At 39.5% G+C, this 14,169-nt stretch overlaps 1 protein-coding gene and 1 long non-coding RNA gene across 3 annotated transcripts in view; one reads left to right on the plus strand and one right to left on the minus strand.

Annotated features, from left to right (window-relative positions):
• Positions 1 to 14,169, minus strand: part of ADAMTSL1 (ADAMTS like 1) — a 191,095-nt gene that overhangs the window by 47,631 nt on the left and 129,295 nt on the right. The window contains exons 16-18 of the mRNA XM_056325134.1: positions 9,740 to 9,950; positions 3,168 to 3,347; positions 1,072 to 1,225 (exon numbers count right to left, since the gene is read on the minus strand). Of these exons, the coding sequence (XP_056181109.1) occupies positions 1,072 to 1,225; positions 3,168 to 3,347; positions 9,740 to 9,950 (545 nt within the window). The remainder of the gene's footprint in view (positions 1 to 1,071; positions 1,226 to 3,167; positions 3,348 to 9,739; positions 9,951 to 14,169) is intronic.
• Positions 1 to 14,169, plus strand: part of LOC130142774 (uncharacterized) — a 39,436-nt gene that overhangs the window by 16,056 nt on the left and 9,211 nt on the right. The window lies entirely within an intron of this gene.

Consider the following 14,169-nt stretch of genomic DNA (forward strand, 5'->3'; position numbering starts at 1 on the left):
GAAGGAGACTGCACAACCTTTTCAATGTAGGTCTTCTTGTTAATGTATTTAAAAGAAGATTGTTGCTTAATAAATACATTGAAAAGACAAGTCTTTACTATTCAAACCCTCAAAGGCAACATGGTATTGCAGCTCACGGTAGTAGGGAAGAGTGAAAGTGCTGCTACCTCAAGAAGTAATGTTGAACAGAAAAAAACTCTCTGGACTAAGCTTAAAACCATGTTAAATACTGTTAAAGCACACTTGTTCAGTGTTTCCAGATTCCAGATCTCTGTGACAGAGATATTTGTAATGAAACACTAAAAAACCAGCATAGGTATATTATTAGTAAATATCATGAAATGTTTGGTCCCAGCTTTGGCTCTGAATGTCAGATCTTGTTTTCTCCCTGATGTACCCAACATTTAGCTGTTTCAGAGTTCATAGTCAGCTTTAATCTGAAGCAAGGCTGACTTTGCAACTTTTGCATACCCAGCTGGCTTACTGCAAGCCAGGGAAGGGCATACAGGGAGACTGTTGCTCTTGTGGAGGGCAACAACAAATGCATGAAATAATGACATAGAACACATGAAACATGTTGTATGGTTCATTAGAAATCCCACTTCACAGTGGCTTGAGTGACATAATAGAACATGTTTTAAAATGATCTTCCAAAAAATCCATTACCAACCACTTTCTAAGCAGAAAATTTATTTGCAGCTACCCTCAGCTGCTATGCTGTATCTCTGAGCCTCTACATTCCAGTTGTGAAATTTAGATCTAGATTTGGGTCAGAGTTTTGAGCCATTTCTTCTAGAGACTAGTAGTTCCCTTCCAGCACATTGGCTCAGACCCATCTCCAACAGTAAAATTTATAGCTCTCATCCACTGGCTTGCCTTGTTGCTAAACAAAGCACAAGACAGAAAAACTCAGCAGCAGCAGCCACTCTGCAAGACTGAGTAACACTAGCACAAAAGAAGGTTATGGAGCCTGAGACAGCATGAATTTCTTAGTGATGAGGATATCTGAGTGATGATTTCTTAGAGGAAGACCCCTTCCCCCAGACACTCCCAAGCATCTTTTCCACTTACTTGTACAGGTGCCTAGTGCACAGGGCCTGACCAAGGATGAGAATGGCAAAGGTGGGCACAGTGAGGAATTGATGATGACAAAACCTCCGGTTTTCAGCATCTTTCTGCAAATGGCATTTCGACCCTGGGTGCCCTCTCCGCAGCTCACTGAACACTAGGAACAGAATGAGAAATGTTAGGAACAAAGTGTATTAAAAGCAAAAGGGTGCTCCTTGTCACACACCCTCACCCCCACCTCCCATACCCACAATGCATACTCATACCACTGTACGGATCAGTTACAGCTTTCAAAATATCACAGTGGAATAAAGCAGAGCAGCCCTTGGCCGTTCAGTTACAAACAGCAGGGAGATGAAATATCAGGTATTTTCTGTCCTTTGAGGCTTTGAATCTTCCCATGCTCCCTTTAGCACCTTTTCTCTCAGATGGTGTCCCTTGTTCTAATATTGCTGTGCTGCAGTACAAAGTTTGTCTTTGCACTTTGTTTCTACATGTCTGTGTCTGCTGTCAGAAGACACATAGTCATTCTGGCAGTGAAGATGGTAATTCTATCCCCAGTCTGACCTCTCTCACAAGAGGTTGTGCTACTTGGTTTATGTTGACATACATACAACTCACATTTCTGTGTATTTGTACTTAGTAAAATCAAAATCTGACTTCATTCTCTCCTCCCCATTTCAATTGAAAGTTGCCATGGTTTTGCTTTTCTTACCTTTAGTGTGTTTTCACCTCCTCACTTCATCTGTAATTCCCATTACCACATGTATACACCTACATGTAACAGCAGTGCATGTGTCTCACAGCTACCAACCTCACAGCACTCAATCCACTTCCCAGCACTTTTACAGGCTGCTGCCTGGGTCCCAGTGCAATGGCAGTCCCTGTATTCTCACTTTCTTTGATGCTGTATACATAAATGTGAAATAAAATAGGCATGCTGAATTCCATCGAACAATGCCCACCTGTGCATTGAGCACCACAGTCTGGTGTTAAAGGGTTTATACTCTTTTCTGTAAGCCATGTGTAGTAACTACCAGGCTGAGGTAACTCACTGGTATCTGAAACACTCATCCATATATTATTTGTAATAGATCTGCAACAGTAAAGTTCAAAGATTATGTTTAGGCCAGATTTTAGCCAGATTTTATACAGGATGTATCTGCGAAGTACAACTCAATGTGGTCTCCTCTTGGCTATGAACAGGAGTTTTTCCAGCCAGCAGACACAGACATGTAGAAACCAAGTGCAAAGACAAACATTGTACTGTAGTACTTTGTACACCTACAGGGTGCAGGTGGGACAGCTCCATGAGATAACTGGTGTTTCTTTCACAAATAAGATGATTTCCACCTCCTTCCATGAAAGCGAACTGGGAGAGTGGTGGCAAAGATTGCAAGATGCGGAATGATTTTCATGCTTACTGACATTAAAAGGTCAAATTCTATTTTCAGTTATACTCTCATAAATATAAAGGGAATTTTTCTTAAGCCATATGGGGTCAGAAAAGGAATCTGGGGAAGTGCAAAATACTTCAGTAGAGTGAGTTTGGTTTTACCATCCCTAAATTGAAGGAAGGAAGCAGCTAGCTAACATTGCAAGAGCAGTGTCCTAGAAAGAAAGAAGCTTGGTGTCTGTAGTGATGTGCCTATCAGAGGCTGCTGGAATCCCTTCTCTTCTCTGCATCATAAGGAAAGAATGGAGTGGCCTCAAGAGGAAAACACTATTGACATCAGAACAGCCAGGATTTGGAAAATAAAAGCATTTAGTCTGGGGGAGTAAAGATTACTCTTCATTGATGCGTTGGATGAACATAAGCACAGGCATGGACAGAGGCAGGGTTTTATTTGGGCTTTTTTTTTTTTTTTTTGATTAATTGTTTGGCAGGATGGCTAAACCACATCTCTAAAGGCAATCTCCAAAGAGGAACATTGAGCTAGTGATCACATGGCCTACCAGGATGATAAGAACAGAATACAGAACAAAACTGGGCATGACATACTTTGTGCTGTCTGAGCTCATTTGGCTCCTCTGTCACAAGTGACCAAGGAACTTCATCACCCAGAACAGCACAATACTCATGCATACAACTAGCATACCTGTGTCCAGTCAGAGAGAAGCCACTCACTGGGACAATCCTCATTTTTGCAGGCTTGTTGGGTAACTGGCTTTGGTGTGGAGCAGAACGTTTCTGGCAGCTCTAACAAGCTTCCATCTGCCAGGCGCTGCTTACAAAGTGTATCTCTCTTTTGGATACCACTGCCACATGTCTGTGAACACTGTGGGAGATGAGAGTCAGCCACCTTACATCACACTTGCACCATGACAACTTGCAGCAAAAATTACTTGTAAATTTGGGTGGAAGTCAACACTCAGTTTGGGCCAAAAAGAAAATACAAAATACATAATACATTTTCAGATATATCAAACCAAAATTTTTTTTAAAATGAAAAAAATATTTTGGAATGTGGAAGCAGCTTATTTTTCTAATATTTAGAAAAAATACTTCAGCATTTTTGAAATGTTTTGTTTTCAGGCATTAGTACAAAAGACACAGAACAGTGGGTCAGAATTGCAGTATGGAGGTAGAAAAGTCATCCTTTCCTGTAACCACCAACTGGAAAATGAGGCACTTGCATGTGATGTGGAGGATCTATATCTAATGCCTCTGCCTGAGCTCTGACTGCTTCTGACAGTGCCTGAGTGAGTGGAAAAGTCTTCTCTAGTACTAGACCTTCATTTCCAGGATTTGATCATGCATACTGGATAACAGTAGCTATGAATGACATAGATAGCCTGAACTAATTATTCAAATTTAGCTTGCTAAAAAAATGTTTGTATTAGCAAGAAAAACAAATGGAATTTTGAGAGTGTGATAAATAACTTTTGTTTTATCATTTTGCTTTTTCTTCCTTTTGTAATTTTCTCATTTCTTGTTTGTGACCTGCATGATATCTATTGCTAAGACAGCTCAAAACTTAACCATCCAGTCCAGAATTCCTGTCCTTGAAGATCTCTGGCATTACGATATTTCTTTGATTTTTAATTCACAGAAAAGGTGTATATCAACTGCGATCTGCTCTTAGTCTCAGTAATTGGTTTATAAGGTTAATATAATAAACCATTAAATACCTATGCAGCCTTTTTATATTTATGGCTGTCATGACAGCAGTGTGTATGTACTCTTTCCAAAAGGTAAGGAGGAAGGTTGAGTCACAGTAAACTGCAATGACTCATACCCAGAGGATCCATCTCGCCTCTTTTTAATGTAAATATCCCTCTCTGTATCCATTTTCTACCCAAGCAGGGCAGGAAATTTTAAACAAGCAGATTTAATAGCTTTCCTGAATCTTTTTTTTTTAAACTTGTTGCTCAGCCCTTTTTCCGGAGGATCTTTTTCCTGAGGCTGGCAACAGGCTCCCAGTTCTTCTGCTCAATCCAGCCAGCTCAGCTCCTTTTCTTCCTTCTCCTAGCAAAGAAGGAGGGGGAGCTTGTACTACAGTGGCATGACCAGGAGTTACTTATAGCTTGCAACTTGGGAATTATGTCTGAGAAGCAGAAAACCATATGAAGAAGTATTAAAACTTAAACTCCAGCAGTTAAAAAGGGACAGTTTTAGAGAATCTTGCATTTGTGAAAGGCCCTTCTGTCTTGCATAGAAAAGGCTGCATAAACTTTACTGCCAATCTGATTATTTAGGATACACATTTTCCCTGAAAGACAGAAAGGAAGTGTAGAAAGATGTGCTTATATTTGGTTTGGTTTGTTCTTCAATGAGTAAAAATAACTTTTGTCCTACTTAGAATGCTAGAAAATCTTAAAGGCTTCCAAAAAATGAAAAAAGTAAAACAATACTTTAGTTTTCAACAAAAGAAAACATTTATCAACCTTTCATTTGAGGACAATTCATTACTGAGGAGAGAGTAAATCAAGAAAAATGTGATTAAAAGTATTATTTCAAGATTGCCTAAGGACTGTCACCATATAGCAGAGCCAAAATTGGTTAGGCACTGTATAAATACAAAAAAAAGCATGTTCCTTCTGCCAGTCAGTCAAATCCCAGGATGTCTCCCTGCCCTTCCATCACTACCAATATGACAAAACAGATCTTTTCTTACTTTTTGACCTTCAGTCACTTACATAGCTTTGTTCTGTGAAGAATAACTTGCTACTCAACACCAAACTCTATTGCTAAGTGCCAGAGAGAGCCAAATACAGTAATGAGGTTCCTCCTTGTCTGCAGGAATGCTCTTCTAAGATAGTCATGGATTATTGCACTGTGCTTGTACCTTTATTTCACCTCTGGAGCTTTCACTACTGTAGGGTATTTGCTGATTTTTCTCTAGTAGAAGCTTCCAGCCATGAAGTTTTTCCAGGAAAAGGGGTAATCAATGACAGCAACATCTGCTTGTATTTACAAGCAATGTGAAACAGCAGGTTTTTGAGGATCCTCATTTGGGCGTATCCCATCTGAGTAACATGCTTTCTATCTCTGCAATTGAGAAAAATCTCACAGCACCATAACAACAGAGAAAGATGCTTGGGGTGGTTTCACTTCACCCACTCAAGTAGGTTAAGTGTGGCTCTTGGAACTATGTCTCTCGATATTCCTGCTCCACACAGCTTCTGAGCAGAGCCAAACCCAGCCTCCCTGACGTTATTTTACAGGGGATGTGGTACTTTTCCAGGGTACCAGCTTCCAGAGTGGCATCTCCCCACATTGCTGCCTGATTATGCCTAGTTCAACAATTACCTTAAGCAAACATGAGGCAAGGCTGACACCAAATAAGAAGCTATACACCCAATTCTGCCAGCGCCAGGCATTCCTGATTTTGTGCTGCCTTGTCCCATATACTGGCGTAAGCATTTATGTGGCTGTATAGTAAACCAGAGTGGAAAATTAATCTAGGCTAAAGCTAATTATATTTCTGGCTAGCTTCAGCCAGGACCACTGTGTGATTGCACGGCGCTTCTGGAGGTATGAGGGAGTGGGTGCTATAAGAGCAAGAAAGAGATCCCCAAAGCAGCTGTTCTCTCCTTTGGTAGAAGTGCTGGCGTATGTCATCCTAAATTGCTGGTGGAACCGTGGCCTTTGGCTCTCTTACAGCAGACACTGCTTTAGTATCTGTTCTGCTTGTACAACAATCTGTAAGCAATAATTAACACAAAGAATTGATGGTCACTGTTGAAAACAGAGAGGCAAAGCAGATCATCTCTCTACCTCAGCTCATGCCTATGAGCATCTACACACATGCATACAATGCACAGGAGTCAGGCAAAACCACAATTTCCATTGTTTGGGGGGCAGGGAATCTGGTCTCTTCTCCAACTTGTGGAAAAAGGTAGCTGTTAATGAAAAAATAAAGGGCTAGGCAACTGTCACTCAGCACCATAACTGTTACCATTTTGGGGCAGTAGCTGGATGTTTGAAAGGATGTAATTTTATGTCAGTCCTGCTTACAGGAACAGTTGAGGAAGGGGTTATCCTACCCCTCAGCTGTCCCAGGTGGCTTAATTTTGTACTGTCCTTTGCTCAGGGTGGTGGGACTACAGCACTACAAGAATTCTCAACTATGACTCTACAGTAACATAAAGCATCTGCAAAAGGAGTAAACATTTTTCTTTCAGCAGGTCTTTCAGTTGCTTTCTAAGGCCTGACATTGAAGATTTAGAAAGGACTTCTTTCAATATGGAGAAAAAATAGCTAAGAAAATATCTGAAAATATTATCAGTCTTCCCATGCTGACTCTGTTGTCAAGCCATTGTTCTAATTATCTTTGGAGCAAGGATAGCACTGAGCAGCTAAAAGAGAATTCTGGGACTGAGACTATGGCACTTATTCAGTAATAAAATAAAGGAGGATGAAGATTTACTAATGGATGTCTCTCTCCCATTTAAGGTCTGCAGAGGAGTTATTTATAGGGCCTTGTAAAAATGAAAGCTCACATTCATTTTCTTCCAGAAACCCACTATGGAAAACAAGACAAACACCCTAATGGATTTAACTAAGAAACAGAACTATTTAAAAATAAACAGTCCTGAATTTGTAAAGTCATATTTAAAAAAATACTTGGAATGTTACAACACTGATAATTATCATGTGTTTATCTGCCAGGAACACTGGGGCTTCTAACGGCATTTGATTCAGACAACCCTTGCTTAACAAGCATAAAAGGCTTTAAAAAAGAAAACATTGCTCATTACAGTTTAAATCTTTTGTTTGTTTACTTGAAACTATTGTGAGAGAATGTTCTGAAAGGCTCAACCAACTCCACTGATTAGACCAAAGAAATGGCTTCAAACCAGGCTGCGAGAAGAGCAGTTACCCTCTAGTGTCAGTGAAGTTTTAAAAGGACCTTCTGCACGGTGAGGAAGGTAGCTTTGCATATGTGAGGAATCCTCTCAGGGACTCAGGGAGATGGGAGGTGTTGTGCGTTCCCTTAATGCAAGGAAACATATCACCCTGCAGGTTTTCTTCTGCTGGAGGGCTCCATGGCAACTCTTTTGCATGGCTGGAGCTCACCTCCAGAAGTCTCAGCTACTCACACCCTGGCCAGATAGCCTTTTCCCTGACACATGCCAGGAGCCAACAGCTGTAATAATCCCTAAGTGCAATGCACTGGCCTGACAGTGTAGGTTTTCACATGGAGGTCATCCATGGGAAACTTGTGAGACTAGGCTGTGAGGACTGGCTTTCCTACAGGGTGGAAATAACTGCACAGAAGTTGCTGGTGCAAAGATGGAAGACACATGCCTTTGAAAAATGAGAGAATGAAAATCTGTTGTGATAGATTAGGTTTTTATTTTTTTTTCTTGCACTATACCCATCTAAACAAAGGCAGAAGACAGTAGGTAGAGAAGCACGTTTTTTTGTGCTGTTTTCTCCTAGTGAAAGATAAGCACAGGAAATATTCAGTGCCTGTGTAGTGAGGAGCTACATACACAGCTGGTCAGCCTGCAAAGCCCACGCAAGTAAAAGCAGAAGAGCTATAACACGACCTTTGTTAAGCTGTAGCAATGAATTGCAGCACAAGTTCTCTCTCTCCACACAGCTCAGAAAAGGCAGCAGCTAACACAAAAGATGTGAACTGAGTGGTTTGGTTTAATTCACGATTAATATGCTTGGTCAAGCCTTTATATTTAATTGAGCTCCATCCTCTGTAAGATCTGCTACACCTTTCAGAAATACAACATATCTGAGAGCTCCTGAGCAGATACAAAAATAGCTAAAAAATTACTTTAGATGGGCAGAAATACGTGTGTTTTTACTGTTGAGGAAGATGCTCAAAACTTGAAAAAAACTCTGGAAACTGCTGAAGCAGAAACTATTTTGGTACCATTCTAGCCAATGGTCATTGTTAGCAGAAAGCCGATTTTTTCACCATGCTGTAATGAACACCTCTTTCAAGTGTTCAAATAACCTTACAGAAAATTGCTTTCTGTGAGGACTGTGGCTAACTATAGGATTTTAACAAGCATAGGCATTCCTTCTAGCATATCCTAACTTTGAAATGCTTGACTTTATTATGTTATGTGCTAGTAGAATACTATTTGCTATTTACAAATATAGGATTTATGTATGACTATAGCCTAGAAATATTCAAAATGCAACTGAGCACATACAGTAGGCAAATACAAGCATGAATTATCACTCAATTGTTTCAAACATAAGATTAATGCCATAGCCTAGTTACCTAGCTTTGACAGAACATCAGGCTGGCATAAATTTTTGTTACTGGGCTGGCAGCCTAAACTCAGAGCTCTCCCATGAAGTACAGATTCACGGGCTAATCAGCTTCATTAAGTGAGTATATTAGCATCTCCCTGGCTGTTAAGTAACAAGCAGATTTGATAGATGAAGAATGTGTAGCAATATGTAAGCACCAGGCCAAATGCTCATAGTTTTCTCATAGGATGGAATGAATCCTTGCATCCAGCAGACGTGAATGCCTCCTGCTTGCACCTCCATCACACAGCAAAATCTTCCTTTATTCTTGATAACAGGGCAGGATCCTTTCTTTCTGTGCAGTATTATATCCAACAGAATCATCTTCAAGTCTTTTGAATTGCACAAGTGTTTTCCTTTGCAACCAGATGGCAGCAAATAAACTAATTTCAGGTTGCTTTCCAAAGATGGAAAGTCTTGTACAGATCCATTGTGCAAACAGCAATTTTCAGCATTAGTGTAACAAAGCATCCATCTCTAAAAGGGAAGTGCCTAATTCCCATTTGTGACTCCAAAGAATGAAGAGTGTTTCTTGTCCTAAACTACATTATTACTTGACAATATATAGAATACTAAACATGCTTTAGAGATTCTCTCCTCCTTGGTCCTTATAGCTTTGTATTTCTAGAAATCTTGACATTGTTGACCCAAATTCCCTCACTGCAGCTGACCATCATATTCCACATATTTTTTCTGGCATCTATAGCCAGCTGCTAAGAGTTTCCAGTAACTTTGCATTAGAAGTAGCCACAGTCACTATTTACATATGAAAACACTGATGCATTTTTTTAAAGAGCAAAAAGACACACTTTTCCAGTTTTTTAATGGCTCATTAAAATGATTAATGATCCTCTTGGTGGGCTAAGGCAAAGCGATGCTTTGATAATGCATGCAAAGACTACTACTTCTAGGAGTCATAAAATAAGATTACACATATGTCCTTACCTCTTGCCATTCTGTAGGATACCAGGAGGGTGGGCAGTCAAAGCGATTACAGGCTTGCACGAGGGATGGCTTAGGTTTATAGCACAATTCATCTGCCAAAATCACGGTCTCGTTAGTCTCTCTTGATAGTAGATGAGAACAGAAGACATCTCGTGTCTGCAATCCAACCCCACAGGTAAGACTGCAGGTGCTCCATTTCCCAATCTCCCATCTGTGAAGGGGTCAGGAGAGAAAACCTTAAGCACATAAAGTCACCTTAATTTTTCTCTTTTTATAATATCAGATAGAATAAAGAAGCAGTAAATGAAAGGGAATTCTCTGATCACCATCACCCTTCTTGTAGCTGCAGGATGAGGCTAAGAAGAATATTTATTGTTCCTCTGCATTTTTGGTTCTTGTCAAAAACTCTTGGGCTTCAAGGCTTTGAGACTCCTGCAATATCACAGTAACAGTTTTGTGTCCTAAATTAAGTTTTTGGTGTGCAGGAGCCTGGCTAATGCATTTCAAGATAGAATGGGCTTAATTAGCTGTTTTTATTAATGTCACTAACAAAAAAAGAGGGCAGATATTAACAAAGTCCATCAAAGGAATCACTGAGCAGATGTTTCTTCCAGAAGATCCAGTTGTGGTGTTCCTGGCAGACTCTTCCTTGTTGTGGAGGTAGGGAGTGCTAAGGCCCTGAGAGATGCAATAGGAGAGCAGGGGGATCCTCTTTAAACTCTGGGTCACTGAGCCAGACCTTCTCTGCATTAGCTATGTAAATCCTGCACCAACAGGATTGTTGAAGACTGAATATCAGTGTCCATCACATTAAAGCCAGATTTCTGCTGTTTGACCTGTACCAAATACAAACCCTAATTCTCTCAGCCATACACAGAAGGTGGCATAAAATATTGGTCTTCCACTCTTGTACTCTACTAGAAGGCACCTCAGAGATATGCAGAAGTGAGTACACAAAAAAGTTCTATATTAAAAATGAGAATATATTTGCCTTCTCATCAACTTTACGCAAAACACTACACTGACATGGACACACTCCCACATGTAAAATGAAGGTATGAGAGTCAGATACAGTCACTTTTTCTAACCGTGATGAATGGCTTCTTTTCCTGCATGAAGTCATTGAAACCAGTTGCTGGGGTAGTAAATTAAACATTCAGGACAAGGAAGGCTCAGGCAATCTTCCTTGAAGAAAGCAAAGCCAGGCAGAAACTAAAGAGACTGATTATGAAGAAACAGATCCTCAGGCTCCAAGCAGGATGGAGGCAGACAGCAACGAAGGGAAGTTATGAAACCTGTCAGCAGCATGGAACAGAATTTGTGGAAGCAGAGGAAAAACACTCAGCAAGTCTGAGACCAGCAGTCAATGGAAACTGCTCAGCACATGTAAAATGCAACTTGTTAGTAAACACATTATGGAAATAATCATTCAAGGTTGTGCCATCATAAAGTCACAGAACAATTTTATTTCCTCTATATATTTTATAAAGTTGTTTTGAGCATTTATTCCCTCCTTCTTGGTAACACAAATCAAATTGGAACACTTAGTAGGCAAGAAATATTTTTTCCTCTCTAGATGATAATGCTGATGGAGCAAAATTCTGTGCTCCATCTGCTGGTGACATTCTCTGATTTTATAACAGGACAGGATATGTCCTGAGCATTATGGTAAACACCAATGGCACTACAGTTTGCTTTTAGACAACTTTGGCTTTTAGACACTTGGGTTTGCTAGTAGCGATGAAAAAAATCTGCTTAACCCTTTCTAACAATTAACACATCTTGCATACTTAGAAGTTGCCATGGTCACTTTCCAGGCCATAATACACTGAAGACCACTAAAGCCTGATATGTGTACCAGGAGCTATTTAGCAGTGGAGTAGGAGTGACATCTGGCAGCCAGTTAGGCTAATCTGGAGTATGTTCTCCATATGAATAGTACTGGGGGAGAGGTCTTCCCAGATTTTCCCATAAAACTGTCAGTCAGAATTAACATGGATATCAGCTACCCTTCAGTTTTGGCACAATCTAAACCAAGATATTTGAGTAAACATTGCTGAAAAGAAGGCATTTTCTTATTCCAGAAGCTATTTTGATACATGGTTAGTTGCCAGAGTTTCTTTTATTCAAGTGGTGGGAATAGCTATTGCCTCCAGCAGCTCACTGCTTGTTATTTGTGTAAGTGCACAATGTTTCTGTTGGCAGTTCACATCTCAGTGGCTAGGAGGCCACATAAGCTCTTTGGACATATTGGTTTCTACAGAAGAGGGTGGCTGTTTCTTCTTCCAGAAAGAAATGCTCTGTTTCAGTAAAAAGAAGTTTGTTTGTTTGTTTTTTTTTTCTCCAGTGTTTGAAATTTCTGTTGCAGGTTGCATCTGTTGCCCTACCATAACATCGGGTCGTTCACAATTCTTTCCAGCTGCTTTAAACAGCAGATTCCTTAGAGGTGCTCAGGAAATATGAGGTCAAATTCTCTCTTACTCTTGTACTTTCATAGTCCCCAGTGACTTTTACGGCTTTCACAGATACAAAGTAAAGAACATAGAGTGACGCAGAGACATGCAAAGTGGAGTAGGACTGCTCAGGTAACCAAACCCACAGATTATATATATATGATCAGCAGAATTACAAAGCCCTAAAAACACAGAGAAGATCAGTGTTAATCTTACAGAATAGAATCACAGGGCTGCAGAATTATTATGTAAGAGCTAAAGTTCCTTGCAATGCTTTGAAGTAATATTCTACTAAATTTACAATTTAGTTTTTAAACTGCTTGTACTGTTGGAGATAATTTTTTCTAAAAATAGTGCTTTTCTGTCATAACACAGTTTTACCCTTACTGTAGAATTTCATGTGATGCTTGCTGAAATAATCCTCGCCTTACTTCATGTGTCCTTATCTGTGCTCTGTCTCTTTCCTTTTGGGTGTTTTGGCCATACTGCACTGACTCTTCCAAAGTACATGACATACAAAAAAGAATAATCCCACCATGTCCTGCATGCAGCTGACAACACCAGAATTAAAATTCAAGTAGGAAATAATCCTATACTTAAAAAGGTGAATATGGTAGTTACAGGATCAAGCTATGGAAACCTTGTGCAAATAAAGCAGTCAACCTTGTGAGCTGATCATGGCTATAAAGACTTTGGTAAAAATCTGCATACTTGCCAGTTACCAGTTAGGTACTTTGTGTATTGCTTCCCAGAGGCTGGTGAAGAGATTGCATGGTTTTGGCCTGAAACATTCTTTTTATCCCTCCTTCTTCCTCCTTCACTAGTGCCCAATGCTACACTAACATGTAGCAACAGAGAAACAATGTGGGTTTTTTAGCCTTCTTAATGGTAGGACTTTGGCATGTCTGTGCCCCTAAACCCTTGGATTGTCCTAACTCCGGGTCTATCAGTTCTTCTGTTGTCTGTCTCCATCCCCATCTTCTGAATACCTAAGTAGTGGTTATGTATTTAAGCAAAAACTAGACTTTTAAAATATTTCAACTACTATGCTTCTTAAAAAAAAACAGAATTCAAAAGGTTTGCATCCTCTGCAGAGGCTGATGTACATACAATACATTGAATATTTGAAATGAGTGAAGGAGAACTACATTAATACCAAACTGTGAAGACATTTAGAGATGGGTATCAGACATGAATGTAACAGGAAAAAGGCAATTCATAGGGCTGGATGTGTTGAAATGGGTATGTATCTATTAGTGAATCATGTATTAGAATACACACATAGGCACATCTTTCAAATGAACATAAATAAAACCAGGTTTCCACTGGAAATGTATTATGAGCAGAGTATGGTCTCAAAATACAGCTTTATTTCAAGTATCATAATGAATTCAAAATATAAAACTGATCACAGAAATTTTTCCCTTTCCAAATGAAAAATCCCCTGCTTCCAGCAGACTGTTGTGATGTCTTAGTAGTTTTTTTTAGGTTGTTGAAGTATAGGGAGACATATAATGCATGTGAAGATATGCAAACTAAGTAGTGAACCTGATCTGACTCCTTAAGGCAGTGGTTTTCCTTTTGATTTTCTTATACACAATGCTAAGGGTGTGGTCTAGAAACTGGACATAAACTCATGAAAAGCCTAACCAACAACAGCACCACATTTCTTGAATTTCCAGGAACTATAAACTAACAAAGTGAATTAGTAATGGGAAGATTTTATGAATAAGAAAACACCAGTTAGGAAATCTAACACCCAGTTCATATTATGAATCAAAGTAATAATCGGTAACATACTATTAATTTTACAAATTAAAATTCTAATTTCTAAATGGCCAGTGAGAATCTGTAATTTTCTGGTACATTCTCATTAAATAAATTTGGCTTCATTAAGCAGTGCTTACACATATGGTTAACTTCAGGTAAACAAGCAGTTTCCACAATTAGTCATAGTCAGTATATTTTAAAATGTGA

This window comes from Falco biarmicus, chromosome Z (assembly GCF_023638135.1).
Source record: "Falco biarmicus isolate bFalBia1 chromosome Z, bFalBia1.pri, whole genome shotgun sequence".
NCBI classification, from domain to species: domain Eukaryota; kingdom Metazoa; phylum Chordata; class Aves; order Falconiformes; family Falconidae; genus Falco; species Falco biarmicus.